Below are 26,361 nucleotides of genomic sequence, written 5' to 3' on the forward strand. Positions count from 1 at the left end.
CCCTGACCCTGGCATCCAGGAGGCAACATACCATCCAGGGGTCTCGTTCACGACTACAGAACCTCATCTGTTCCTCTAACCACTGGATCTCCTATCACTATCGCTCTCCTATTCTCCCCCTCTTCCCTTCTGAACCACAGAGCCAGGTGTTAATCATATATGTTCCTAAATTTTCTACATTCTAGAGAGTACAAACCTAATTTATACAAACTTTCCTCATTTTTTAAAATTTCAAAGCCCTAACATACTGGTGAATCCGTACTGTACTATTTCAAGGGCCCATGCTACACATTGTAAAGTATGTTACCCAGTAATGCACATAGTACCAGGGATTTTTTTAGCTGAAGAAAAACACCATTCCCTTTATATCCCAGTTCTTTACATATAAAGGCTAGCATTCCATTAGCCTTTTTGCTTATTTATTGTTTCTGACTACTACATTGCATTTAACTTCTGTGCTCTGACCTCTCAAACTCTTTAGTTGTCTATTATTCCTCGCTTTCTGCCCTTAACAACTTGTCATGATCTCTCCATTTTAGTCTAAAATGGAAGACTTCACAATTATCTACACTGATATCCCCTTGCCCCATTTTCTCCATTCACTTAAATTATCAAGGTATGTTTGTAATTTTATGCTCCCAGTAATACCACTTATCACTGAGTCAACAAACTTGATACACAATTCTCTATCTTATAGTTGAGGGCCATGTTAGATGCTACGAGACACAAACTTCAAATTCAAGCTTATACCCATTAATCTTACTGTTTGTTTTCTAACACCGAGCTAAATCTCTTAATCAGGTTAAACATGTGCTATAATTCCAGGTACTTCTCTTTCTGCTTCTTTGGTCCTGTCCTGTCATTTTTCATGTCTCTCTCAAAAGACATTACTGTAGCATCAGGTATACCCACCTGAGAGTTTATAGAAGCCTGTAACGATGCCATCTCAGCACCACTGACAGAACTAGATCGAGAGAGTGTTGGAGTACTTGGCACTGGCTCCAGCCCTGGATTAGTAAACAACTTCCGATCCTTTGGAAGAAAAGTAGAACTAGTGATAATGAAACAAAATACACACAGAACTTGAAAAACAATGATATTTTGATATGGTCCAAGCACTTCTAATTTATGTCAATAACTGCAATTCCAAGTATTCACACATCCAACCATCAATTAGATATAGGCAGAAGTGGGTACTGCAGATGTTGGAGATTAGAGTCAAGATTAGAGTGGTGCTGGAAAAGCACAGCAGGTCAGGCAGCATCCAAGGAGCAGGAAAATTGACATTTCGGGCAGGAGTCCTTCATCAGGAATGAGGCTAGGAGCCTTGGGTTCCCAGGGCACCCAGCCTCATTCCTGACGAAGGACTCCTGCCCGAAACGTCGATTTTCCTGCTCCTCAGATGCTGCCTGATCTGCTGCGCTTTTCCAGCACCACTCTAATCTTGACATCAATTCAATATACCAAGCGCTAATTCTAGTCAGGAATATTAAAAAAACATCAGTTGAATACCTTCTCTTTTAATGCATCTTGTGCAAGAATTGCTTTCTTTTTTTCCTGTTCAACTTTCAACTTTTCCATTTCCAATAGATTAGTCAAGGTAATCTAACATGAGAGAAATATCATGAGAAAAGATTGAGAGACACTGATCCAGCTGAATTACCAGATTGATCTTATTTGTACCTTTTCTTTCCTTGCTTCTTCAAGGGCCTTCATGTACTCAGTCTTCAGGTTGTCAAACTCCACATGATGTCTGAAATTAATAAACATATTTTATAGAAATGAAAACTATTTAGTTTAAATGTGACTAATGAAATAAAATACAGTTTGAATTTATAAACGTAGGTTATTTGTACAGCTTTTGAACTTTCTAATTTAGGGCAAAATAGATTTCAATCTTTTTCTCATTAAAGACCTCACACTTCCACATTTATGCCACATTTTTGTGAGAACCTTCTTAAAAGTCATTATCAATTCCTATGATCACCTTTATAATGAACTTTATGTAAATATGGAACTATTCAATTATATACTGCGTAAGTAAACTAGGAAAAAGTGAGGACTGCAGATGCTGGAGATCAAAGCTGAAAAAATGTGTTGCTGGAAAAGCGCAGCAGGTCAGGCAGCATCCAAGGAGAAGGAGAATCGACGTTTCGGGCATAAGCCCTTCTTCAGGAATGCGGTGCCCATGGCTACTCCTTTGGTTTGGAGGAAGTGGGAGGATTGGAAAGAGTTGTTCACAGTGAGTATAAGTAAACTCCCAGGTTAACCCTGGCAGGTATGCTGGAGGGATCCACTGGCAACAAGGGAGGAATCTACAGGAAAAGATCATTTTCCTTTACAGTGACCCCGCTTTTCCCCCTTATAGGTGCTTCTCTTACCCAATCCCTATCCTTGGGTCTACTGTAATACCAGTACAGGCCACTGTTCCAGTGACACTGCTAGTACTAAGGAATTGTTAGTCTCTGATCACAGGGCTCAATCACCCTGTAGGTGAAGTTCCTGAGGGAAACTCCCTCTGCTGGAGCTGGGTACCCTATGCAATATTTAATACCAACAGAGCTCCCAGAAATGGCTACAACAGGACTGCCGTTGGCTCTCCAGCCAGTGGAAGGGTCCACCATCCCAGCACCTAAATTCCACTCAAAATACCTAATTTTCTGGAATGCCAAGTCGGCAGCACAGGAATGCTTTTCTTATATTTACAGCAAGGGCAAAAAAAGAATAAATGTTAACAAGAAAGAGATACTTGAGTGTTTTTCATTTTTTAAAGAAGTAATGCATAAGTCTCAGAGAAATAATGATAGTTAACTGAATGTGTATTTGCTGAAACTTGTGCTCATATTCTGTAAACTCAAAAGAGTTTATTAATCTGAATGAAAAAACAGGAAGCAATGCTGCGAAGAGCGGAGGTCTTCAAGTTAGTTCATATGGTAACATTTCAATTTTGAAGTTCACCAACTGTTAACCTCACTACAAATAAGAAACTAAAAAACAAACTATCAAACTGTCCCTTTTTTTGAAAGGGAAGTTAATTTTTTGAAGCAAAGTTTAGAAGAAACTTTAAATTGCAAGGTGAGGAAGGAATCATATTTCTAGTATGGGGCAATCTCAGAAAATTTTTAGCAGATTGGCAGCATCTGTGGAGAGGAAGGAAGTTAACGTTTCAAGTCCAGTGTGACTTTTCTTCAGAACAGCCGTGGGTAATTCAGCAAGTTGTTAGCTATTCTTGGGTTAAAAGCAATAAAGAGTAAAGGGTAAGGTGAGCAACACGATTAATGAAAAAGCTAGGAAGGCAATGGGATAGGCATCACTAAGGTCCAGTTTTAATCACAAATCCCCACCCAAGCATTTGCTTCTGCTGATTTTCCCTCAAAAATCATCAGACTATATCACTCAGCAGCTTCCATCTAAAAGGGAAAAAATAAACAACAGAGGACAGAGTAAAAGGAGTGGCACGGTGGCACAGTGGTTAGCACTGCTGCCTCACAGCGCCGGGGACCCAGGTTCGATTCCAGATTCGGGTGACTATCTATGTGGAGTTTGTACATTCTCCCCATGTCTGTGTGGGTTTCCTCCGGGTGCTCCGGTTTCCTCCCACGTCCTTAGATGTGCAGGTTAGGTGAATTGGCCATGCTAAATTGCCAATGTGTTAGGTGGGTTACTCTTCCGAGAGTCGGTGTGGACTTGTTGGGCCAAAGGGCCTGTTTCCACACGTAGGGAATCTAATCTAATCTGAAAAATAACAGACAAAAAACTGAGAAGAAACTGATAAATTTGTGCAACATCCCAAGAGCTGGATTTGTAAGATATTTTAAGTTTGCATTCACTTCTGATTTTCCATTATAAGTGTTTGCATTGATGATCAAAAAGGATAGTAAAAGAATGTCCTTATTAAACCTGTCATGCTATGCTTATGCCTTCTCATGCAGTAGTTTCCACTCATCCTGTACTTCACAAAAGGCCTTAAATTTAACACCTCATCCAAAATATGACACCTCCATTGAGGCTTCACATTCACGATATGCTGAAACTTGGGAATTAAAGCTTTGATCTATAGTTGTATAGGTGATCTAGCAGGGAACCTTGGGATTACAGCGGAAGTTTAAATCTATGGGTTGGAAATTCTACCTACCCTCAAAAAAGGCCCACAAAAGCATTCCAAAGGAAGTAAGTTTTGGCACATTTTGGAGGAGGGTAGGGAGTATTATGACTAGACACAATGAAAGGAGGGATACTATCCTATCAGTAGTGCCTCCCCAGTGAGCAAGGAACATTTTCCAATGATATACCTCCTTGCCCTTGTATTAAATGCCCTGCCCAAAACACATCCAGAAGCAATCTAAAATGTCTCATTCATGTTCCTACTAGTTTACATTGCACATCTTGATGCGCAAATGTAGGATTTACGTACCATTGATATAGCACTAAAAGCAGCCGCTCTAACTTACTCAGTCCACATAATTCAAATAAGACAAGCTTGTGAATAAGTGATGTAAGTGCACTAAATGGCTTGGATTTTAAAAATTGCCTGGAAATTGGGATATGTGTACTAACAAAGTCACAAATTGAATATGCCTGCATTACATCCTTAATTCCGGGATAGTAAAAAATATACATTCACCATTGGGCAAAGTAATGTTTTAAATGCAATAATATTACAGTTAAATGTTCATCATGCATAACCATTAAGGATTATTGGAAATGTTTCTGGGAATCAGCAACTATATTAACATGATGCTGGAAAGAAAATATAATGATGATTTATTGAAGCAGTCTTGAAGTATGAATTACCAAAGAGACCCAATAGATGGCACTACTGAATCTACTTAGGCAAGACTGACCTAAACAGGTCATATGCAGGTTGGCCAATGTTATGCAAACCCCAGTTTAAAATTTATTCCCTTAATGTAACCAATACATATTGCATTAGTGCAGTTTTTTTGGAAGACAATTTAACTTTATATAACATTTTTGTTTCATCTATGTCACTTAACAATGTAATTATAGAACAACAGTGTTCAGGACCAAATGTTCATCAACGTTAATGTATTCCAGGTGACTCAATACACTCAATTTTATTGCCTCAATACACCCACTTGATATTAGCTAATTCAGCACAGATTAAAATTAAGATCTACTTAGGCAAATACTTTCGTTACGCAATGAATAAACAAACAATATATTAAGGTCAGTCTCTAAATGTTAGTGAATTGTAATTTGTAAAATGAGTAATATCGACATATTTCAAAAGAACAGTGATCTGGCGATCATCAGATTGAAATACTTATACATTACTCGTTATGCAATGTAAAATTTGAACTGTTAAGTGCAGTACAGTTTAAATTTTCATCATAAAACATGGGGCTCTGTAAGTGCAGGAGGACATCTAAAATGACTATACTCCTACATGTAGATAAAAGTTGGGATTTTACACAGGTTACAACTCCTCTGTGTAGTAGAGGTGCCTTAGAAAATGGACTTCCCCCATTTAGCCGACATGACAGAAAGCCCCAAACTTGAGGGTATCCATTAGCATTTAGTCCCCAACGTCAAATCATGTGATAATTGATAATGTTACTGGAGTGATACAATTGCTACAAGCACTGAGGACTTCTAAACTGTAGTTCAAGTTTATATCTTCGTGGATAGCAATGCTTGGGATATCCAATTAATATATTCAATAGGTCATATAACAATGATGCTAAATATAGCCTGTTTTGGTAATTTCCATTATATTTAGAGTCATAGAGTTATACAGCAGGCTGTGACAATGAATGCTCACACAAGATATTTCAAATATGTGAAAGGTTGGAGGTGTGCTGAGTTGCATACAAGTGGTGTACTTCTAAGTTAGAATCCTTACAGTGCAAAAAGAGGCCATTCAGCCCACTAAGTCAGCATCGACCTTCCAAAGAGCATCATACCCAGAGCCAGATTCTCACCCTATCCCCATCACCCTGCATTTACACTGCCACCATGGGCTCAATGGTTAGCAATGCTGCTAACAGTTGTATTCTGAACACTTCACAATTGAAATGCTGTACCTTTCATTGTGTCTTTTGTCTCAAGTTTGGTTCAATTGAGAAACCACTTCTGTGTTGGATAGGAAATGGAGTGAGAGGGTAGTTGCGAAACTTTTACTGGAGCAAATTACTAACAATAGGATTTATGGAAAATAAGGCCACAATAAAATTGAGCGCTACTGGAAAGCCTCACATCTAATTTATAAGCTGTTCAGTATTCTGCAATATATATTCAAAGATGAACAGAATCCTACAGTCATTAATTGCAGATTAGAAGGATTTATTTATGTCCCTCTAAGTACACATCTAGTTATAAGAATTATTATTCATGATCCCATCTTACTGCAGTTGTTGTGGTCAATGCATGGCATTGAGATTATACAAGTGGCATTTTGATAAATTACTTCTCAAAACAAAGAATTTCTCTAATAAATACAGAATCTAAAGAAACATTTTGAAAAAAAACACCAGAAATTTCACTAAAAATGTTGGTCAATAGTAAACAGCTACTGTGTGTATCACAGACATAAATTGGAATATGGGCTAGTTTCATTTGTATTTTGTCCTAATCTTAACATAAAAGCATAAATTTAAAAATCTATAAATTGACAGTTATTAAACTTTAAAAATTGTGACGTCTCATTAATTCTTAAGAATGGGTGGACAGTGAGATCTCACAGCAAAGATACATATATCTTTAAAGTTGAGAACAGAAATGGAACAGATGAGAAATAGAAATGGAAATCAGCAATACATATACAGAAATAAGGAATATAACAGAAAATAGGTAATACTGAATATTTTGGATACACCACGTTGGGAAGTATTGTATGAATTCTGGATATTCCATTATTATAGGAATTATAAAGCCTTTTAATGGTACAATGATGAATAATTAGCACGATAACAGAAGTAAGAGCAAATTATAGGGATTAATTCAGCAACTTGTGTTTCCAGAACCATGTATGTTAGCACTGCTGCACCACAGCGCCCAGGATCTGGGTTCAATTCCATCCCCGGGTGACTATCTGTGTGGAGTTTGCATATCCTCCCAATACCTGCATGAGATTCCTCCCACAGTCCAACAATATTCAGGTTAAGTGGATTGGCCATGCTAAATTGCCCAAAGTGTGCAGGATTATACATGGAAAATGTAGGTTTACAGGGATAGGAGAGGGGAGTGGATCTGGATGGAATGCTCTTCGGAGGATGTGCTTCCATACTGTAGGGATTCTATGATTTATGTCAGCCATGGCTCAGCAGGTAGCACCAATCCATCTTTGATAGAAAGTTGTGAATACCACTCCTACTCCAGCATTTAAGCACAACAGTACAGTATTGAGGGACTCTGCACTGTCAAAGGTGCAATCTTTCAGATGAGATGATAAACCAAGGTTCCGCTTGGACCTACAGATGGACGTAACAGATCCAATTGCACCCCTTCAAAGATGACATTCCTGACATCCTGGTCAATTATTACATTTTGAAGAAGCATGCTGTGTGAAAATTAATTACTGTATTTCGTACGCTGTAAGTTCAAAAGTACTTCATTGGCTATAAAGTGCTTTGGCACTCCCAATGCTCATTAAAGGCGCTATATAAATACAGCAACTAGGAGAAAATGAGGACTGCAGATGCTGGAGATCAGAGTTGAACAGTGTGTGGCACTGGAAAAGCACAGCAGGCAGGTCAGGCAGCATCCAAGGAGTAAAAGAATCAACTTTTGAGGCACACACCCATAGTGAGTGAGTGAGTGTCAAACAGAGAATGAGAGAGAGAGAGAGAGAGAGAGAGAGAGAGTGTGTGTGTGTGTGTGTGTGTGTGAGAGAGACAGAGAGAGTGAGTGAGTGTGTGAGAGAGAGAGAGGGAGTGTGTGTGCGTGTGTCTGTGAGAGAAAGAGAGTGTGAGTGAGACAGAGCAAGTGTAAGTGAGAGAGAGTGTGTGAGAGTGAGAGTGAGTGTGAGTGTGAATGTGAGGGAGGGAGGGAGAGGGAGGGCAAGTGTGCGTGCGTATGATCTCTTCCTCTTCCCCCGACATTCCTGAAGAAGGGCTTATGCCCAAAACATCAATTTTCCTGCTCCTTGAATGTTGCCTGACCTGCTGTGCTTTTCTAGTGCCACACTTTTTGACTCTATATAAATACAACTCATTGAATACATTTCCCCATGACGACTATAGAAGTCAATCAATGAAAAAAGACTGACAAAACTGTGTTCCTTCACCTTTTCAACATGGTAATGTGTGCCAGTAATCATGAAGAACTGTTTAATTGGAGATATTGGTAACCAAGGTTAAATCACCAATAGGGAAAACCAGAAAAACGTTTTTGAAACAATTAAAAGGACATGGAGAGCCTTACCAAAATTCCCTCAAGGTAAAGACCATCACTTGTTCGGAAGGAAATTATTTAAATATGAAACAGTTTAGATTGGCAAATGGCTCCTTTCTATGCTGCAAATTACACAATTGTAAATTAGCCATTAAATTTTCAATTTACTCACTTATTACTTTCATCTTCAGTCTTCTCAAGCCTGACTCTCTCAGACTCTAATTGAGCTTGCAGCCTGCTCTTCTCCTGACGCAGCAAGCTGTTTTGTGAATCTAATGAGGAAACCTGGGTCCTGAGTGTGAGAAGCTCTTCTGAGACTGACCGTTCCTTTTCCACAGCAGCGGCAAGCTGGGCTTGACTGTCAGCTAGCCAAGGAAAGTTAAGATAAATAAGCATGGATGACTAGCTCTGAGGTTTCGGTTGGCTGCTGTATTGATAACTAAACACATAAACACTGCTAGAACAATCAATAATTCTACACAAACTTTTTATGCCTTTCAACTAAATTTGAGTCAGTGAATCTGTTTGCAATGCTCATCGTGCCTGCTTACCAATTTCCTTTTCATCTATTTTATTAATACAAAATAACTACTGGTGAAGTTGCAGCAGCTGTATTCAATAGTTTGTACTATGCACATCAACACTTTTAAACATTTACTTCAAATTTTGCTTGCAAGATATGGTGATCATTGGGCCTTGTTAAAAGTGTGTTGCTTGAATAAAATGGAAGACAGCATGAATGAAGCCAGTAGAATTTTTTCTGTGAAAAAATACAACAATGGCCAGATTACACAGATGTTGGGAGATTCTCTACATCCTCCCCCTTCCCCAATCCAGACCTCAGGGTCTAGCTGGCTGTTGCTTTGGGTTTCTGAGCTATATTAAAGAATATGAGCAGCAATATGGACATCTAGCAGAAAGGTGATGTGTTACTCTGTCATATTCAAGCCCAGCATTTAAAAAGCTTTCATTCCATCCATAATGCCATGTGACTGAAGATTTTTTAATGGCAAACACTTATTAAGCAGAGAAGTGAGCTTCAAGTACATAGATAACTCTTCCACCCCATCTCTCAGTACAAAAAATAATTTGTGAAGAAGCGGTAACAAAGCTGGAAAGCTGCAGGTAGGTGTCCGGCTCTGAATTTTTATTCATGCATGACTGCAACAGCAAATATATAGTAAATATTTCACTTCAAACCAGACTGCTTATGTGGAACCTCATAGAGAAATACTGGAGATATCGTTCCAATACTTCATTTTTATTGGCAATGTGAAAAAGAGTAAAAAAAAATGTGAAGTCACAGAAAATCTGTGAGATCATTGGTAGGAAGAAACTCCTATGCGGCACTGTCTTTAAATTGCTTTAAATTAGAAAAGCTCATTATTGTCAAAGAAGTAGCTATAGACGGATTTAATTGAGAAACAACAGGAATGAGAGAAAGTCAGAACCATTACAATAATATAAGCAATCCAAGATAGAACAAAGTTAATGCAAGGGAAATAATTTTAAAATGTGGTTGCTCTCCTTAGTCAAGTGACATGTGTAGCTTCTAATATATGGGAAGTTATGGACCTTACTGATGTAGAAAGGGTATTAAATAGGACTGGATATTAAATAATCCTGGGTACAAGGTATTCAGAAAGTAGGAAATGAGGGGAGGTGGTATTGGTTGAAGACAACCTGGACATACTGGAGGAGGAGGAGGACTCCCAAAGGTTTCAAGTATAGAATCACTTTGGCTTGATGTAACAAAAAGATGTATCTGTAGCCATCAGACTGGGAAGATGTAACGAAACAAATCTGCAGGGAAATTTTAGAGAAATGCCAACATAATGAAGGGTTTATAATTATTGACTTTTAATTATCTGAACGTAGGCAGGGACAGGATAGCATTAAGGATGGAGTGGGGCAAACATTTCAAAGTTGGATTTACAAAAGTTTTCTACAACCGTTTGTGTCCAGTCCAACGAGAAAGAGAGACTGGTTCTTGGAAACAAGGTGGGGCCAAACAGACCAAGTATCACTGGGGGAACCATTTAAGAGTCAGTGATCATTACATCATGAAGTTTGGAATAAAGGTAGAAAAGGGCAATAGGCAATGCAGAGTCAAAATAATTAACTGGAGGAGAGCCAACTTCAATGGGGCAAGAATGGAACTGGGCCAAGGAAAGAAACTGCGAAGGAATAACGGGCTATCTTCAAAAAGGAGATGGTTCACACACAGTCAAGGTATAGTTGCTAAAAAGGGAAAGGCAGGGCAAACAAATACAGGTCGCCCTGGACTAAAAAGGGAATAGCAATTAAAATGAAGGAGGAAATACGTGATTAAGACAAGTGCCTGCTTAAAAAAAATTGACAGCCAAAAGGAATACAGTAGGTGGTAGAAAAGCACGTAACAGCAGCAAAAAGGGATAATGGGAAAAGACTGGCAGCAACGTCAGGGAAGCCTAAAGTTTTTGATCGGTACATCAACAGTAAAAAAGCTGTTAAAAGCATTGGCAAAGTCAATTAGGGACCAAAAGGGGATTTACACATGCAGGCATGGCGGAGGTGCTAAATGAATACTTTGCATCTACCAAGGATGCTAGATAGGCGATGGAGACAGAGGAAAAAAGCACTGGATGCAAAGTGACAAAGAGAAATTATTGGACAGGCTATCAATAGTTGACAGGCCAGTGGGACCAGATGAGAAACTGAAGGAAGTCAGTGTGAAGATTGCAAGGGACTGGCCATTAGTCTTCCCTAAATTGTGAGATGCCAGAGAACTGGATAATTGGAGACATGATGGCCCTTGTTTTAAAAATAGGTTTGTAAGCATAAGCTCATCAATTGCAAACTCGTCTGTTTAATTTCAGGATGGGGAAGCTTTTGGAAATAATTATTTGGGATAGAGTTAGCAGTTACATAGAAAAAGGTGGATTGTTTATGAACAGTCAACATGAATTTCTAAAGGGAAAGTGACATTTAACTAATTTGCTGGAATTTTTTGAAGTAGAAATGGAAGGGGTCATTGAGGCTGATGCCCTTGATTTTGTATCAACGGATTTTAAAAGATATTCGATACAGTGCTACAGAGCTGACTTGTGAGAAAGTACATAGCCCATGGAATAAAAGACACAGTGACAATGAAGGTACAAAATTAGCTGATTAATAGAAAACAGACAGTTGAGGTCAATGGATGTATTTTGGGCTGGAGAAATGTTTGCAGTGAAGTTCCCATGGAGTTAGTTCTGGGAACTTTGCTTTTCCTAAGAAATGTTAATGATATTGATCTCGGTGTTCTGAAGACAATTTCAAAGTTTGTGGATTATACAAACCTTGAAAATAGCATATGCAGTGAACAGGACAGTGCAGAACTCCAAAAGGACATTGCTAAATTGGTGGAGTGGGCAGATAAAGTTCAGTGCATTTTTGTAGGAAGAACACAATACAATAGGTAAATAAATAATAAAACACAGTTAATAAATCATTCAATATTCTGGGCTGTATTAGTAAGGCCATAGAGTACAAGAGCAACAACATATGCAAGGCACTTGTTCGACTTCAGTTGGAATATTATCTACAGTTCTGGTCACCACAGTATAGCATGAGGTGAAAGCATTGGAGAGCATAGAGGAGATTTGCAAAAATAGTTCTGTTACAAGGATGGATTTAAAAAGTTTGCACCAATCTCCTTGCAGAGAGGAAGGCTACACAGAGATATAATAGAAGTTTTTGAAATTTAAGGTGCGAGGGGAAAGACTTAAAAGGGACCTATGGGCAACTTTTTCACAGAAATTAGTGTGTAAATAGAACAAGCTATAGATGAAATGGTAGAGGAGGGTACAATTACAACATTTAAAAGACTTTTGCACAGATAAATGGGCAGGAAAGGTTTGGAGGAATATGGGTCAAAAGCAGGCAAATGGGACAGTTCAGTTTAGGAAACATGGTCAGCAGGGACATTTTATGCCAAAATGCCTGTTTCTGTGCTATATGGCTCTGTGACTTGTGGGAGGTCTAGATAGAGTAGACAGCAATAAACCATTCATTCTCATAAAAGGACTAAGAATGAAAGAGCTCAGGTTTAAATTAGATTAGATTACCTACAGTGTGGAAACAGGCCCTTCGGCCCAACATGTCCACACCGACCCACCGAAGCGCAACCCACCCATACCCCTACACTTACCCCTTCACCTAACACTACGGGCAATTTAGTATGGCCAATTCACCTAACCCGCACATCTTTGGACTGTGGGAGGAAACCGGAGCACCCGGAGGAAACCCACACAGACACGGGGAGAATGTGCAAACTCCACACAGTCAGTCACCTGAGGTGGGAATTGAACCCAGGTCTCTGGAGCTGTGAGGCATCAGTGCTAACCACTGTGCCACCGTGCCGCCCAAATTAATTTGTAAACATAGCAAATGTGACACAACAAATAGCTTTTTTACACAACGAATGATTTGAGTCTAGAATGCACTGCCTGAAAAGATGGGTGGAGGCAAATTCAAATAAGACATTCAAAGAGCATTGGATGACTATTGAAAAGACACAAAGTGCAAGGGTATGGGGAAAAGACAGAAGAATAGCACCAAATCATGATGCTCATTAGGAGAGCTGGTGTATATTCGATCAGCTGAATGACTTTCTTCTGAACTGTAACAATTCTGTGAAGTGGCATTTTACAAGATCTACTAACGAATATATGTTCTTATTTTTGGAAAACACTCAAGTGTTTTACTGGTTAATTGACTTCAGATTCATACATTTTATGAGACAATTGCAGTAATCAGAAATTCCATAACAATTTGGTCCTTACCTAGACGATTAGACAGGTTCTTTTCCAGTTTTTCCCAGGATGCTGACTGTGCCACAAGTGTAGCCTGCAGGTTTTCAATCTGTCTCAGCAGTGGTCGACTTGCGGACGTAACACTTTGGCTCAGCTCCTGGTTGCGATTATCTGCTTCCTGGAGTCTCTATTAAAAATTCGTACTGGTTAATATTTTAGATTAAATGGTACTTTCATTCTCCTTAAACTAAGAAAGTGACACACATTTATAACTAACCAAATTCTATGCAGTAAATGATGAAAAGAATAATAACTGCAACAATAATCTGTACTACATCATCCTCAGGTTAATTACATGTAGTGATAGATGTTTAGGGGACAGATATTCCACTGTGTGTTCACTACTTCTAAAATTATTGTTTCCTAATTTAAAATCAAATAAACCACAAATCAGCTTCTGGAATCAGACAAAGTGGTACCTTTACATTTCTCTCTCAGTGCAAACTTAAATTTATTCAACTTACAAAGAAAAGTACATGACTATTTGACATTAAACCATTAACAGTGCAATCTTGCTATCAAAGGTGTTTCAATTACAAATCCATAAGACATGTTTGCATCATTTTTCCAGATATTTTCATGCCATGTACTGTGTTCCAATCTGGATAACAACTCGGGAGAAAAATATCAAGCTCCATTAGTGCCATTTTACATCTGCTATTAGCAGGTATAATAAAGAAAACCAAAAACAAATTTCAACTGCATCTTCATTACTATTTTGGAAGCCAAGAACTACACACATCTATGGTTAATAGTGATTGTCATTACCTACAAGCCAAATACAGAAATAAATGTTAAAATGCTTTTCAATGAATGTTGCACTTATATCATTCCCCAAAGCTCAGTTTCATTCTGCCATGCTGATTTCTGTCATTTCTGACAAGGACAATATTTGAAGGCACAATATAGTGAAGTTGTGCCAGTTTTGATTGTTGATCTATGCTGCGTTACTTGACTCTAGATTCAGCAGAAGGGGTGGTAAAACAAAATATATCAATATCATTGTGCTAGCCAGCAAGTGAAAATATGAATATAAATCAGGACCCATCTTCAAATAAAAACAAAAAATACTGGAAAAATTTACCCAGTTTAATAGCTTCTAATGGTGCTCTACCATGAAGCTTCTTTCTTCACCTATTCTTTTTCCAGTCTCTGTCAATGATCAGCCACTTCTCATTTCCTCAAGATATTGCCATCTTGAGAAATGTAGGTCAACAGGCATCACTTTTCTCAGTATTTCACTTAAATTGGTATATTATTCATGTCTTCGTAGGCTGACATCAATATCATATTAATTTTCTACCAATCTTATCCCCAATGCTCAAATACGTGCACTTTCATAATGGAGATTAGAAGTTAATGCTGATCAATTTTCCCCTTTCCCAACCCACAGAATTGGGGACAAATCACGGGATGTCTCCCATCACTGAGTTAACAGCATACATCAGCTTTTTAGTCTGTACAACTGAGACACTCACTAATAATCTTGCTGAGACATTAACTGAGCCCATAAAAATACCCACTTTAAGAAAATACTTGTCAAATTCACATTACTATTCTTTTTGCCATCCTGATTTCCATCTTTCAAATGCCCCACCTCCAAAACGTGAATATGTATACCTGCTGTAATTCACCAATTTCTTGACGCAAGTAGTCCTCTTTCCTGGCTTGTTGTTGTTCAGCCCGTTGAAGAACTATTCTTAGATCTGCCACCTATACCATAACCAAATAGAAATACATATATTATTGCTCACAAAACACATGCATCGCTTCATAGAACTAAATTCACTTTTAGTAATATATTAATTTGGCTACAAACCAGAATTCATAGATTTCATATCTCTAAATTGCCTTATTTGTTCATTACAATTAACAAATGTAAACATTAGAAATGAACTGACTGATATATTCATTGATTTTTAAAACACTGTTCAACATTGACAACATGTAAGCATGTAGTACCACAAACAAAAAAGGAAAAAGAAATTAGGACAGACATTACAATCTAAAATTGACTAACTCAATATTGGAGTAAAAAGTGAAGTCTGCAGATGCTGGAGATCAGAGCTGAAAATGTGTTGCTGGTTAAAGCGCAGCAGGTCAGGCAGCATCCTAGGAACAGGAAATTCGACGTTTCGGGCCAGAGTCCTTCATCAGGAATGAGGAGAGTGTGCCAGGCAGGCTAAGATAAAAGGTAGGGAGGAGGGACTTGGGGGAGGGGCGATGGAGATGTGATAGGTGGAAGGAGGTCAAGGTGAGGGTGATAGGCTGGAGTGGGGTGGGGGCGGAGAGGTCAGGAAGAAGATTGCAGGTTAGGAGGGCGGTGCTGAGTTGAGGGAACCGACTGAGACAAGGTGGGGGGAGGGGAAATGAGGAAACTGGAGAAATCTGAGTTCATTCCTTGTGGTTGGAGGGTTCCCAGGCGAAAGATGAGGCGCTCTTCCTCCAACCATCGTGTTGTTATGTTCTGGCGATGGAGGAGTCCAAGGACCTGCATGTCCTCGGTGGAGTGGGAGGGAGAGTTAAAGTGTTGAGCCACGGGGTGGTTGGGTTGGTTGGTCTGGGCGTCCCAGAGGTGTTCCCTGAAGCGTTCCGCAAGTAGGCGGCCCATCTCCCCAATATAGAGGAGGCCACATCGGGTGCAGCGGATGCAATAGATGATGTGTGTGGAGGTGCAGGTGAATTTGTGGCGGATATGGAAGGATCCCTTGTGGCCTTGGAGGGAAGTAAGGGAGGAGGTGTGGGTGCAAGTTTTACATTTCCTGCGGTTGCAGGGGAAGGTGCCGGGAGTGGAGGTTGGGTTGGTGTGGGGTGTGGACCTGACGAGGGAGTCACGAACGGAGTGGTCTTTGTGGAACGTTGATAGGGGAGGGGAGGGAAATATATCCCTGGTGGTGGGGTCCGTTTGGAGGTAGCGGAAATGACGGCGGATGATACGCTGTACACGGAGGGTGGTAGGTGAGAACCAGTGGGGTTCGGTCTTGGTGGCGGTTGGAGGAGCGGGGCTCAAGGGCGGAGGAGCGGGAAGTGGAGGAGATGCGGTGGAGGGCATCGTCGATCACGTCTGGGGGGAATCTGCGGTCCTTGAAGAAGGAGGCCATCTGGGCTGTACGGTATTGGAACTGGTCCCCCTGGGAGCAGATGCGGCTGAGACGAAGGAATTGGGAATATGGGATGGCGTTTTTACAGGGGGCAGAGTGGGAGGAGGTGTAGTCCAGGTAGCTGTGGGAGTCAGTCGGTTTATAGTAGATGTCTGTGTTGAGTCGGTCGCCCGAGATAGAAATGGAAAGGTCTAGGAAGGGGAGGGAGGAGTCTGAGACAGGCCCGAGATAGAAATGGAAAGATCTAGGAAGGGGAGGGAGGAGTCTGATACAGGCCCGAGATAGAAATGGAAAGGTCTAGGAAGGGGAGGGAGGAGTCTGAGACAGGCCTGAGATAGAAATGGAAAGGTCTAGGAAGGGGAGAGAGGAGTCTGATACAGGTCCAAGATAGAAATGGAAAGGTCTAGGAGGTTGAACAGTTCATCAACTTTACCAACACCTTCCATCCCGACCTCAAATTCACCTGGAACACCACCCACGCCCTCCACCTCCTCCAGGATTTTCGCTTCCCCGGTCCCCAACACCTTATCTTCACAATGGACATCCAGTCCCTGTACACCTCCATCCCCCATCACGAAGGACTCAAAGCCCTCCGCTTCTTCCTTTCCCGCCGCACCAACCAGTACCCTTCCACTGACACCCTCCTTCGACTGACTGAACTGGTCCTCACCCTGAATAACTTCTCTTTCCAATCCTCCCACTTCCTCCAAACTAAAGGAGTTGCCATGGGCACCCGCATGGGCCCCAGCTATGCCTGTCTCTTCGTAGGATATGTGGAACAGTCCATCTTCCGCAACTACACTGGCACCACCCCCCACCTTTTCCTCCGCTACATCGATGACTGTATCGGCGCTGCCTCGTGCACCCACGAGGAGGTTGAACAGTTCATCAACTTTACCAACATCTTCCATCTCGACCTCAAATTCACCTGGACTGTCTCAGACTCCTCCCTCCCCTTCCTAGACCTTTCCATTTCTATCTCGGGCGACCGACTCAACACAGACATCTACTATAAACCGACTGACTCCCACAGCTACCTGGACTACACCTCCTCCCACCCTGCCCCCTGTAAAAACGCCATCCCATATTCCCAATTCCTTCGTCTCCGCTGCATCTGCTCCCAGGAGGACCAGTTCCAATACCGTACAGCCCAGATGGCCTCCTTCTTCAAGGACCGCAGACTCCCCCCAGACGTGATCGACGATGCCCTCCACCGCATCTCCTCCACTTCCCGCTCCTCCGCTCTTGAGCCCCGCTCCTCCAACCGCCACCAAGACCGAACCCCACTGGTTCTCACCTACCACCCCACCAACCTCCATGTACAGCGTATCATCCGCCGTCATTTCCGCCACCTCCAAACGGACCCCACCACCAGGGATATATTTCCCTCCCCTCCCCTATCAGCGTTCCACAAAGACTACTCCCTTCATGACTCCCTCGTCAGGTCCACACCCCACACCAACCCAACCTCCACTCCCGGCACCTTCCCCTGCAACCGCAGGAAATGTAAAACTTGCACCCACACCTCCTCCCTTACTTCTCTCCAAGGCCACAAGGGATCCTTCCATATCCGCCACAAATTCACCTGCACCTCCACACACATCATCTATTGCATCCGCTGCACCCGATGTGGCCTCCTCTATATTGGGGAGATGGGCCGCCTACTTGCGGAACGCTTCAGGGAACACCTCTGGGACGCCCGGACCAACCGACCCAACCACCCCATGGCTCAACACTTTAACTCTCCCTCCCACTCCACCGAGGACATGCAGGTCCTTGGACTCCTCCATCGGCAGAACATAACAACACGACGGTTGGAGGAAGAGCTCCTCATCTTCCGCCTGGGAACCCTCCAACCACAAGGAATGAACTCAGATTTCTCCAGTTTCCTCATTTCCCCTCCCCCCAACTTGTCTCAGTCGGTTCCCTCAACTCAGCACCGCCCTCCTAACCTGCAATCTTCTTCCTGACCTCTCCGCCCCCACCCCACTCCAGTCTATCACCCTCACCTTGACCTCCTTCCACCTATCACATCTCCATCGCCCCTCCCCCAAGTCCCTCCTCCCTACCTTTTATCTTAGCCTGCCTGGCACACTCTGCTCATTCCTGATGAAGGGCTCTGGCCCGAAACGTCGAATTTCCTGTGTCTCGGATGCTGCCTGACCTGCTGCGCTTTAACCAGCATTTTCAGCTCTAACTCAATATTGGGTCCAGAATCTGTCATACATGTCATGTCCAAAGATGAGGTGCTATTCCTTAAGGTTGTACTGAGTTTCACTGGAGCACTGCAGGAGACGATGGACAGAGAGGCCAAAGTGGAAGCAAGGTGGAGGATTAAAATGACAGTGACAGCCAACTTAGGGTCCCCCTAGCAGATTGAATGGAGGTGCTCCACAAAGTGGGAACCCAGTCTGCATTTGATTTTCTTGTTATAGAGGAGATCAAGTTATGAGCAACAAGTATAGTACATTCAACTGAATGTAGCATTAGTTGTCACTGATTCACCAGGAAAATATATTTGGGGGCCTCGGACTGCAAGGGAGAAGGTTCACAATTTTAGACAGTATCCTTTGCGATTTCCCCCTTCTTCACTCCCCTCATTTTTTTTTCCCATTTGTTCTGCTTTCAAACTGCAATTATTCACAGTTCTGTCAATTTTGTCACAACAGCACTTCCTGTAATGTTGCTTTATTATTTTTTCTGACATTTAACTTTTCTAGCCTCCCACCCTACAAGAGACAAGCCATTCTGTTCTTTTATCCACCCTCGTCCCTGTCACTTGTTTGAAACTTGTTACATCTCTAACTTTCTCCACTTCTAATAAAGATTACTGACCTGAAATATTAATACTGTTTCTCTCTCTATTGCAGCTGCCAGACCTGGTGATACAGACCTGTATCCACAGCATATTGTTCAATATCAATTAGCCTGCAATCAAACACTTTGTGACTGCTCAGATATTGAAGCAGTCCATGTCCAAATGCAGCAAGACGTGGACAATATCTAGGCTTAGGATGATAAGTAACAAGTAACATTCGCACCACACAAATGCCAGGCAATGACCATTTCCAAAAAGAGACAATCTAACCACTATTCCTTGACATTCAGTGGCATTACCATCACTGAATCCTCCACTGGCAAAATCCATTGACCAGAAACTAGCCATATAAACACAATGAACTGTTCTTGTAGCCAAAGACTAGGAATACGAGTGTGAGTTACTCACTTCCTGACTCTCCAGAGCTGTCCACCATCTTACAAGGCCCATGCATTCTATCTTGTGATTAAATACTCCCCACCTGCCTGCATGAGTGCAGCTCCAACAACACTCAAAAAGCTTGACACCATCCAGGACAAAGAACCCTCTTAACTGGCACAACATCCACAAACATTCAGTCCCTTAACCACAGGGAAAGCAGTGTGTACCACCTATGAGATGCAGTGTAGAAATTCATTAAAGATCCTTAAACAGCATGTTTCAAACCTATCTGGCCATGCAAGATACATGAAAACACCACCAGCTGCAAGAGTCCCTCCAAGCAACTCACCGTTCTGACACAGAAATATATTGCCATTCCTTCAGTCTTGTTACATCCTCGCTAATATCACTTTGGGTCTACCTGCAGCACGTAGACTGGAGCAGTTCAAGAAGACAGCTCACCACCACCTTCTCAAAGGCAACAAATGCTGCCCCAGACAGTGAGGCCATTTCCCATGACTGAAGTTTTAAAAAAAACTCATTTCATAGGTTTACCTATAAAGTGTCACAGTAACATAACAGAAAACCTACAAGAGGTGTTGGAGAAACCTGCAGATAAATGTTTGCCACAATGTGTTGCAGGTTTTAAAAATGATGTCGCATTATATTACACAGGTGGTAGCCATTTTAAATTCCGTGTTCTTGCTGACAACTCATCTTCTATCACTTCCCTTCTGCTTCCTGAAACCCGACAAACATTTGCTCTTCAGATAATTATTGTCTTTTTGAGGGAGGCAGTGGTATTGTGGTAATGTCACTGGACTAGTAAACTAGAATTCCAGCATAATATCTGGGAACATGTTCAAATCCCACCACAGCAGATGATGAAATTTTAAGACAATGAAGTTAGAATAAAAAGCTGGCCGACTGTCATTTACATAAATGATTTGGATGTGAGCATAAGAGGTACTGTTAGTAAGTTTGCAGATTACACCAAAATTGGAGGTGTAGTGGACAGCGAAGAGGGTTACCTCAGATTACAACAGGATCTGGACTGAGTGGGCTGAGAAGTAGCAGATGGAGTTTAATTCAGATAAATGCGGGGTGCTGCATTTTGGGAAAGCAAATCTTAGCAGGACTTATATACTTAATGGTAAGGTCCTAGGGATTGTTGCTGAACAGAGACCTTGGAGTGCAGGTTCATACCTCCTTGAAAGTGGAGTCGCATGGAGATAGGATAGTGAAGAAGGTGTTTGGTATGCTTTCCTTTACTAGTCAGAGTATTGAGTACAGGAGTTGGGAGGTCATGTTGCGGCTGTACAGGACATTAGTTAGGCCACTGTTGGAATATTGCGTGCAATTCTAGTCTCCTTCCTATTGGAAATATGTTGTGAAACTTGAAAGGGTTCAGAAAAAATTTATAAGGATGTTGCCAGGGTTGGATGATTTGAGCTGTTAGAGAGACACTGAATCGGCTGGGGCTGTTTTCCCTGTAGCGTTGGAGGCTGAGGGGTGACCTTATAGTGGTTTACAAAATTATGAGGGGCATGGATAGGATGAATAGACAAAGTCTTTTCCCTGGGATTGGGGAGTCCAGGACTAAAGGGCATAGGTTTAGGGTGAGAGCGGAAAGATATAAAAGAGACCTAAGGGGCAACTTTTTCACGCAGCAGGTGGTACGTGCATGGAATGAGCTGCCAGAGGATGTGGTGGAGGCTGGTACAATTGCAACATTTAAGATGGATATATGAATAGGAAGGGTTTGGAGGGATATGGGCTGGGTGCTGGCAGGTGGGACTAGATTGGGTTGGGATGTCTGTCGGCATGGACGGGTTGGACCGAAGGGTCTGTTTCCATGCTGTACATCTCTATGACTCTGTAAATAGCGACCAAGTTGATAATCGGAAATTGTCATATGGCTCACTAATGTCCTTTAGGAAATCTGACATATTTACCTGGTCTGGTCCGCATGTGACTCCAGAGCCATAACACCCAAGCACTTGATCTATAATAATTTTTTTTCTCATGTTAGGTTTTGCAATTCATCTTAAGTTGGTGTCCCCCGATTCTCAAATAGATTTGGACTTTCTTGTTTCTGTATTCTATGGCTCTATTTGTAATAACCAGGATCCTGTATGTCTTTTTAATCACTCTCTCAATCTACTCTGTCACCTTTACCAATTTATATACATCTGCTAAAAGGTACCTCTGCTATTTTTATTCCACTTTAGAATTCTATGCTTTATTTTATGTGTCTCTCCGTATAGTTTCTGCAAGAAATTACATTTCCTAAATATTTACCACTTTGCCAGCCAGTATCTTGAAGCATATCTAAATCCTTCTTACAGTTCACAATACTTAACAAATTAAATGAATTTGAACTTAAAGGTACACTTGTAGCATGACAATGATGGTTTTTAATTTTGAAAAATACTAAAATAATTGTACTGACTTGAACTGCAAGTGCCTCCTGTTGCTGCCTGGCCTCTTCCTGGGCTTGTTCCAGTGCCACTGTCAACGCCTCCTTTGTTTTAATCTCATGACTTAAAGCTGCCTCTTGGGCTTCACTATCCTTAGCAGCATTAGCCTTATGAAGTTCAGCAAGCTCCCTGAAGATATGAATATTAAGTTAGGCAATGTGATGAAACAAATTACAAAGTTATCTATAGAAAGCCATTTAGCTAGAAGAAATACACTGGGGATCAAAAGCAAATTCTCACACACAGAGCTCTTTTATGAACAAAAACAGGCAGTTAAAGTAGTATGGATGCTTTGTTCTTCTCAAAATAATATTTCAGTAATTCTGCAATTCATTAGGGAACTACATGTGTGAAAATAGAAGTTGGAGACATGATCCTTGTAACATTTCCCTCATTTTCTAACTAGAGTCCCCAACCTGGGATGTTGAAATCCAGAATAATCTGATAAAGTTGTCTCAAGCAACCCCAGTACAATCCCTTGTGCCACTTCACATGAACCATTCACAATCATTATGGGCTTTCGATATCAACTGGAAGGCAGAGATGAAAAATATGAATAAGGAAGGAACTTTGTATTTCCAAGCAACTGGTTCTAGGAAACACATAAAGAGGCCTAGGGAAAAAATTTTTTTTTTGGTGTTTTTTAGGTGCAGAGTGCTAAAGATTGGAGGACCTTAAGAAAGGGGACAAGGGAAGCTGCTTACAAATTTAAGGGAACAATTAACTATTCACCATAATAAATACAATTATTCTCTCAACATTTACTAAAGAAATAGAACACAAGCTTTAACTTTCTCTTCATGACTTGCTGGCCTTCTCCACCAAAGAAAATCAATCCACATGTCCCCTATTCTCTTACTTGTAAGAGCTGTCAAGTGCAGACTGAAGGCTGCGATTGTTTTCCTGTAGCTCCTCTACAGTAATTTGCAATTTGCTCATTTCCTTTTCCTGCTTCTCCACCACACCATTCAGCTTCTTGATGTTCTCCCGATGCTGTTTCTCCACTTCCTCTTTTCCATCAAGCACCTGGGTTAAACCCAACAAAGTAACATGATTTATTTAGGTTTTGGTTTCATTGTCCAGAAATACAAAAAAAAATCATTATTAAAAGGCAACCTGGGCAAATGCTACTTTTTGAAATATCAGACAATTGTGAATTACTTCTGAAATATCCTCTGTTTGCCTTTTGTGTATTGAACTAAGTATAAACAAAAACTGAATATTAGATTAGATTAGATTGAGTAGGGTAAAAGGTTGTTGATACTGAGATACAGTATGTGAACTTGAATATCAACCATCCTTCCTATCAAACAACTTGCATTATTTCAGAAGAACTTAAGTGTTCTTAGTTAATGATCAATATAAGTATAGTACTAAAAAGATACTCAAATATAGTGAGTCCGTTTCTGTCCATGGCATCAATTTCATTCTCTGACCTGCTGCAGTTGCTTAATTTCCTCCTCTTGCTCTTTAGTTTTCTTGCTCTGCTTTGCAACCATTGTCTCATTTTCTTTTTCTTTCGCCCTTAGTTTCTTTATAATGTTCGAATTGTTCAGGAGTTGTTTAGAAAGCTTCTCTCCTGAAATCATTAACATTGTGTTTAAAAATAAAGCTTGCATCGCTTTGCCTCATGGTTTCAAACTTTCAAAAGACTTGCCAGAAAACATTAACTTTAACATCGATGCAACTCGCTTTTGTTCAATAATTGGGATCTAAATATTCATTATTACGCTACTGAGTAGTCTGGACAATGCTGAAAAACACTATTTAGTTCATCCTGTTCTTCGACACCTTCTTCACATGTTCTTATTAGAGGTAGTATTTCCAGGTGCACTGTTCTGAGGACGTATTGATTTGTACTGAATGTTCCCATCAACTCATAGAGATTTGGACTGAGTAACCTGCCGAGTGGGTGAAAATGAAAAGCAAGTATTTGTACCATCAAGTTTGATGACACAACACCTTTGCACATTGATCAATAGGTCTTTCTTTTCAGCACATTTAGGAAACAAGTTTAGAAGAATGTCAATATCTTACCTAACCTGAAATCAAATAATAGCATTTCTAGTCGCCCTAAAAATTGGCACATCCAATTATGCAAAACGTTTGCACCAAAACAACTGACCAAATTTTCTAGTCAACAGGGAGTGAATGGCGCAAGCTCTTCCTTGCACAGATATTCCATGAAATTTTGCACAAGAGCCCCATGAATGCCAATGTGTTTATGGCAGAATGAGAAACTAGGGTGATCACAACAAGCAATGGTATACCACTTTAACAATCAGATTGAAAAATCATTAACATGCAATTCAAATTCAAAACCAGGAAGTGAATTTAGAATATTTCATTTCAACCCACATCAGGTACAGACAGCAATAAAAGAGGGGAAAAGAAAAATTGGATTGAGAGGGTGAGAGATAAGTTAGAAAGTTTTTAAAAAGTTCTGACGATAATGAAAACATGGAGAATGGGATTCTGCCCTTGCACAGAGTTTTGTGCCAAACATGCTATTTGGCAGTACGTAAGACTCATATGTCACTATTTGTTTACACTAGAATGGACAAACCTTAACATTTTCTGTAAAACTCTTAGTGGATAGGAGATGTCAATTCTAGCTCAATTCTCCTAATGAGTCACAAGGTTTTGGTTTCACATTCTGTTTCAGAATTTGAGAGCAAACGTCAAGGCTGTCCCTCTCACTAAAGGCGTGCTGCATTGTCAGGAGCGCAGTTTTAAAAAAAAGACTTTAAAATCAAAGTCCTTCAAGGTGTGCGTAAAAGATCCTATGTCAAAAAGTGTGAATCTGGAAAAGTACAGCCGGTCAGGCAGCATCTGGGGAGCAGGAGAGTCAACGTTTTGAGCATTAGCTCTTCATCGGGACACATTCCTGATGAAGACCTTATGCTCGAAATTTCAATTCTCCTGCTTCCCAGATGCTGCCTTTCCAATTGTGCTTTTCCAACACCACACTGTTTGACTCTGATCTCTAGCATCTGCAGTCCTCACTTTCTCCTGGTAAAAGATACTATGGTACTATTTTGAGCAAGTAAAAAGTGAGGTCTGCAGATGCTGGAGATCAGAGCTGAAAATGTGTTGCTGGTTAAAGCGCAGCAAGTCAGGCAGCATCCAAGGAATAGGAAATTCGACGTTTCGGGCACAAGCCTGATTCCTGATGAAGGGCTTGTGCCTGAAATGTCGAATTTCCTATTCCTTGGATGCTGCCTGACCTGCTGCGCTTTAACCAGCAACACATTTTCAGCACTATTTTGAGCAAGACAAGGAATGTTATCCATAATGCCAAATCACAAAAACAGATTCTTTGGCCGAACTGATGGTTGGGGAGTCTGCAATGTGCAAATTGACTACTGTGTTTCCTATATAAGAAGTTACCGTATTTCACTTAGTACTTATTTGGCTGCAAAGCACTTTGAGGTATCTGGTGATGATGCAAAGAATTATATAAATGCTTGCTTTTTTCATTCATGTGAGCATAGCAACTCCCCGCCATTCCATCTATTTAATGCCATGTCTCTCAGTCCAATGCTGTCCTATTCTTATACTGTCTTTGGCAACAACTTCCAGGCACACACATTTCACTGTGTTTGTGAGGTCTGTGAAAGTTGAGACAATTCACCATTAATAATGACGATGTTAATATCGCCATGATCTCTACAGAAAATTGTGTTACAGGAATAGGTGCATCCTGATAAAAATGTATTTTTCCAAAATGTCTCACAGGCCAGAGACCAGCCTCAGGCAACTGTCTGTATGGAGTTTACACATTCTCCCCATGTCTGTCTGGGTTTCCTCCAGGTGCTCCGGTTTCCTCTCACAGATCAAAGATGTGCAGGTTAGGGTGGATTGGTCATGCTAAATTGCCCATAGTGTCTAGGTGGATTAGAAATGGGAAATGCAGGGCTACAGAGTTCAGGTGGACCTGGGAATGATGCTCTTCAGAGGGCCAATGTACTCTATGGGCCGAATGGCCTGCTTCCACATTGTAGGGATTCTCTGAATCGGAGAAAGAGGAGTAGATCATTCAATCCTTCTAGCCTGCTGTGCTTTCTGGACAATTGCAATATTAGATTTTATTTGTCCATGTTTTAAATAAAATTTATATTACAAGGATCAAACCATGAGGCACTGTATGTCTACATTTGAAAAAAAACTTGGAATGATGGATTCTGATATATTCTTCTTGATGTACAACCAGCTTGAATATTCTAAAATAGCTCTCAAACCAAAGTTCATGGTTTTGCTGACTACATCATTACAGTATCTAAGCAGTGAGATCATTATAACACATACAGCACTAAAAGCAAATCAGATACTGCTACCTTACAGTATACCTCATTAACACCAGTCTCAAAAACATGGTCTGGTCAATTTTT

General features: G+C 40.9%; 1 protein-coding gene across 3 annotated transcripts in view; it reads right to left on the reverse strand.

Annotated features, from left to right (window-relative positions):
* The window catches only part of tmf1 (TATA element modulatory factor 1), a 71,571-nt gene that overhangs the window by 18,006 nt on the left and 27,204 nt on the right, over window positions 1–26,361 (reverse strand). For all 3 annotated transcript variants that reach the window (XM_060835685.1, XM_060835683.1, XM_060835684.1), the window contains exons 6-14: window positions 23,407–23,549; window positions 22,830–22,996; window positions 21,943–22,099; window positions 14,811–14,903; window positions 13,161–13,317; window positions 8,528–8,720; window positions 1,684–1,753; window positions 1,513–1,605; window positions 913–1,032 (exon numbers count right to left, since the gene is read on the reverse strand). In XM_060835685.1, coding sequence (XP_060691668.1) covers window positions 913–1,032; window positions 1,513–1,605; window positions 1,684–1,753; window positions 8,528–8,720; window positions 13,161–13,317; window positions 14,811–14,903; window positions 21,943–22,099; window positions 22,830–22,996; window positions 23,407–23,549 — 1,193 coding nt within the window. The remainder of the gene's footprint in view (window positions 1–912; window positions 1,033–1,512; window positions 1,606–1,683; window positions 1,754–8,527; window positions 8,721–13,160; window positions 13,318–14,810; window positions 14,904–21,942; window positions 22,100–22,829; window positions 22,997–23,406; window positions 23,550–26,361) is intronic.

Source organism: Hemiscyllium ocellatum, chromosome 14 (genome assembly GCF_020745735.1).
Source record: "Hemiscyllium ocellatum isolate sHemOce1 chromosome 14, sHemOce1.pat.X.cur, whole genome shotgun sequence".
NCBI classification, from domain to species: Eukaryota; Metazoa; Chordata; class Chondrichthyes; order Orectolobiformes; family Hemiscylliidae; genus Hemiscyllium; species Hemiscyllium ocellatum.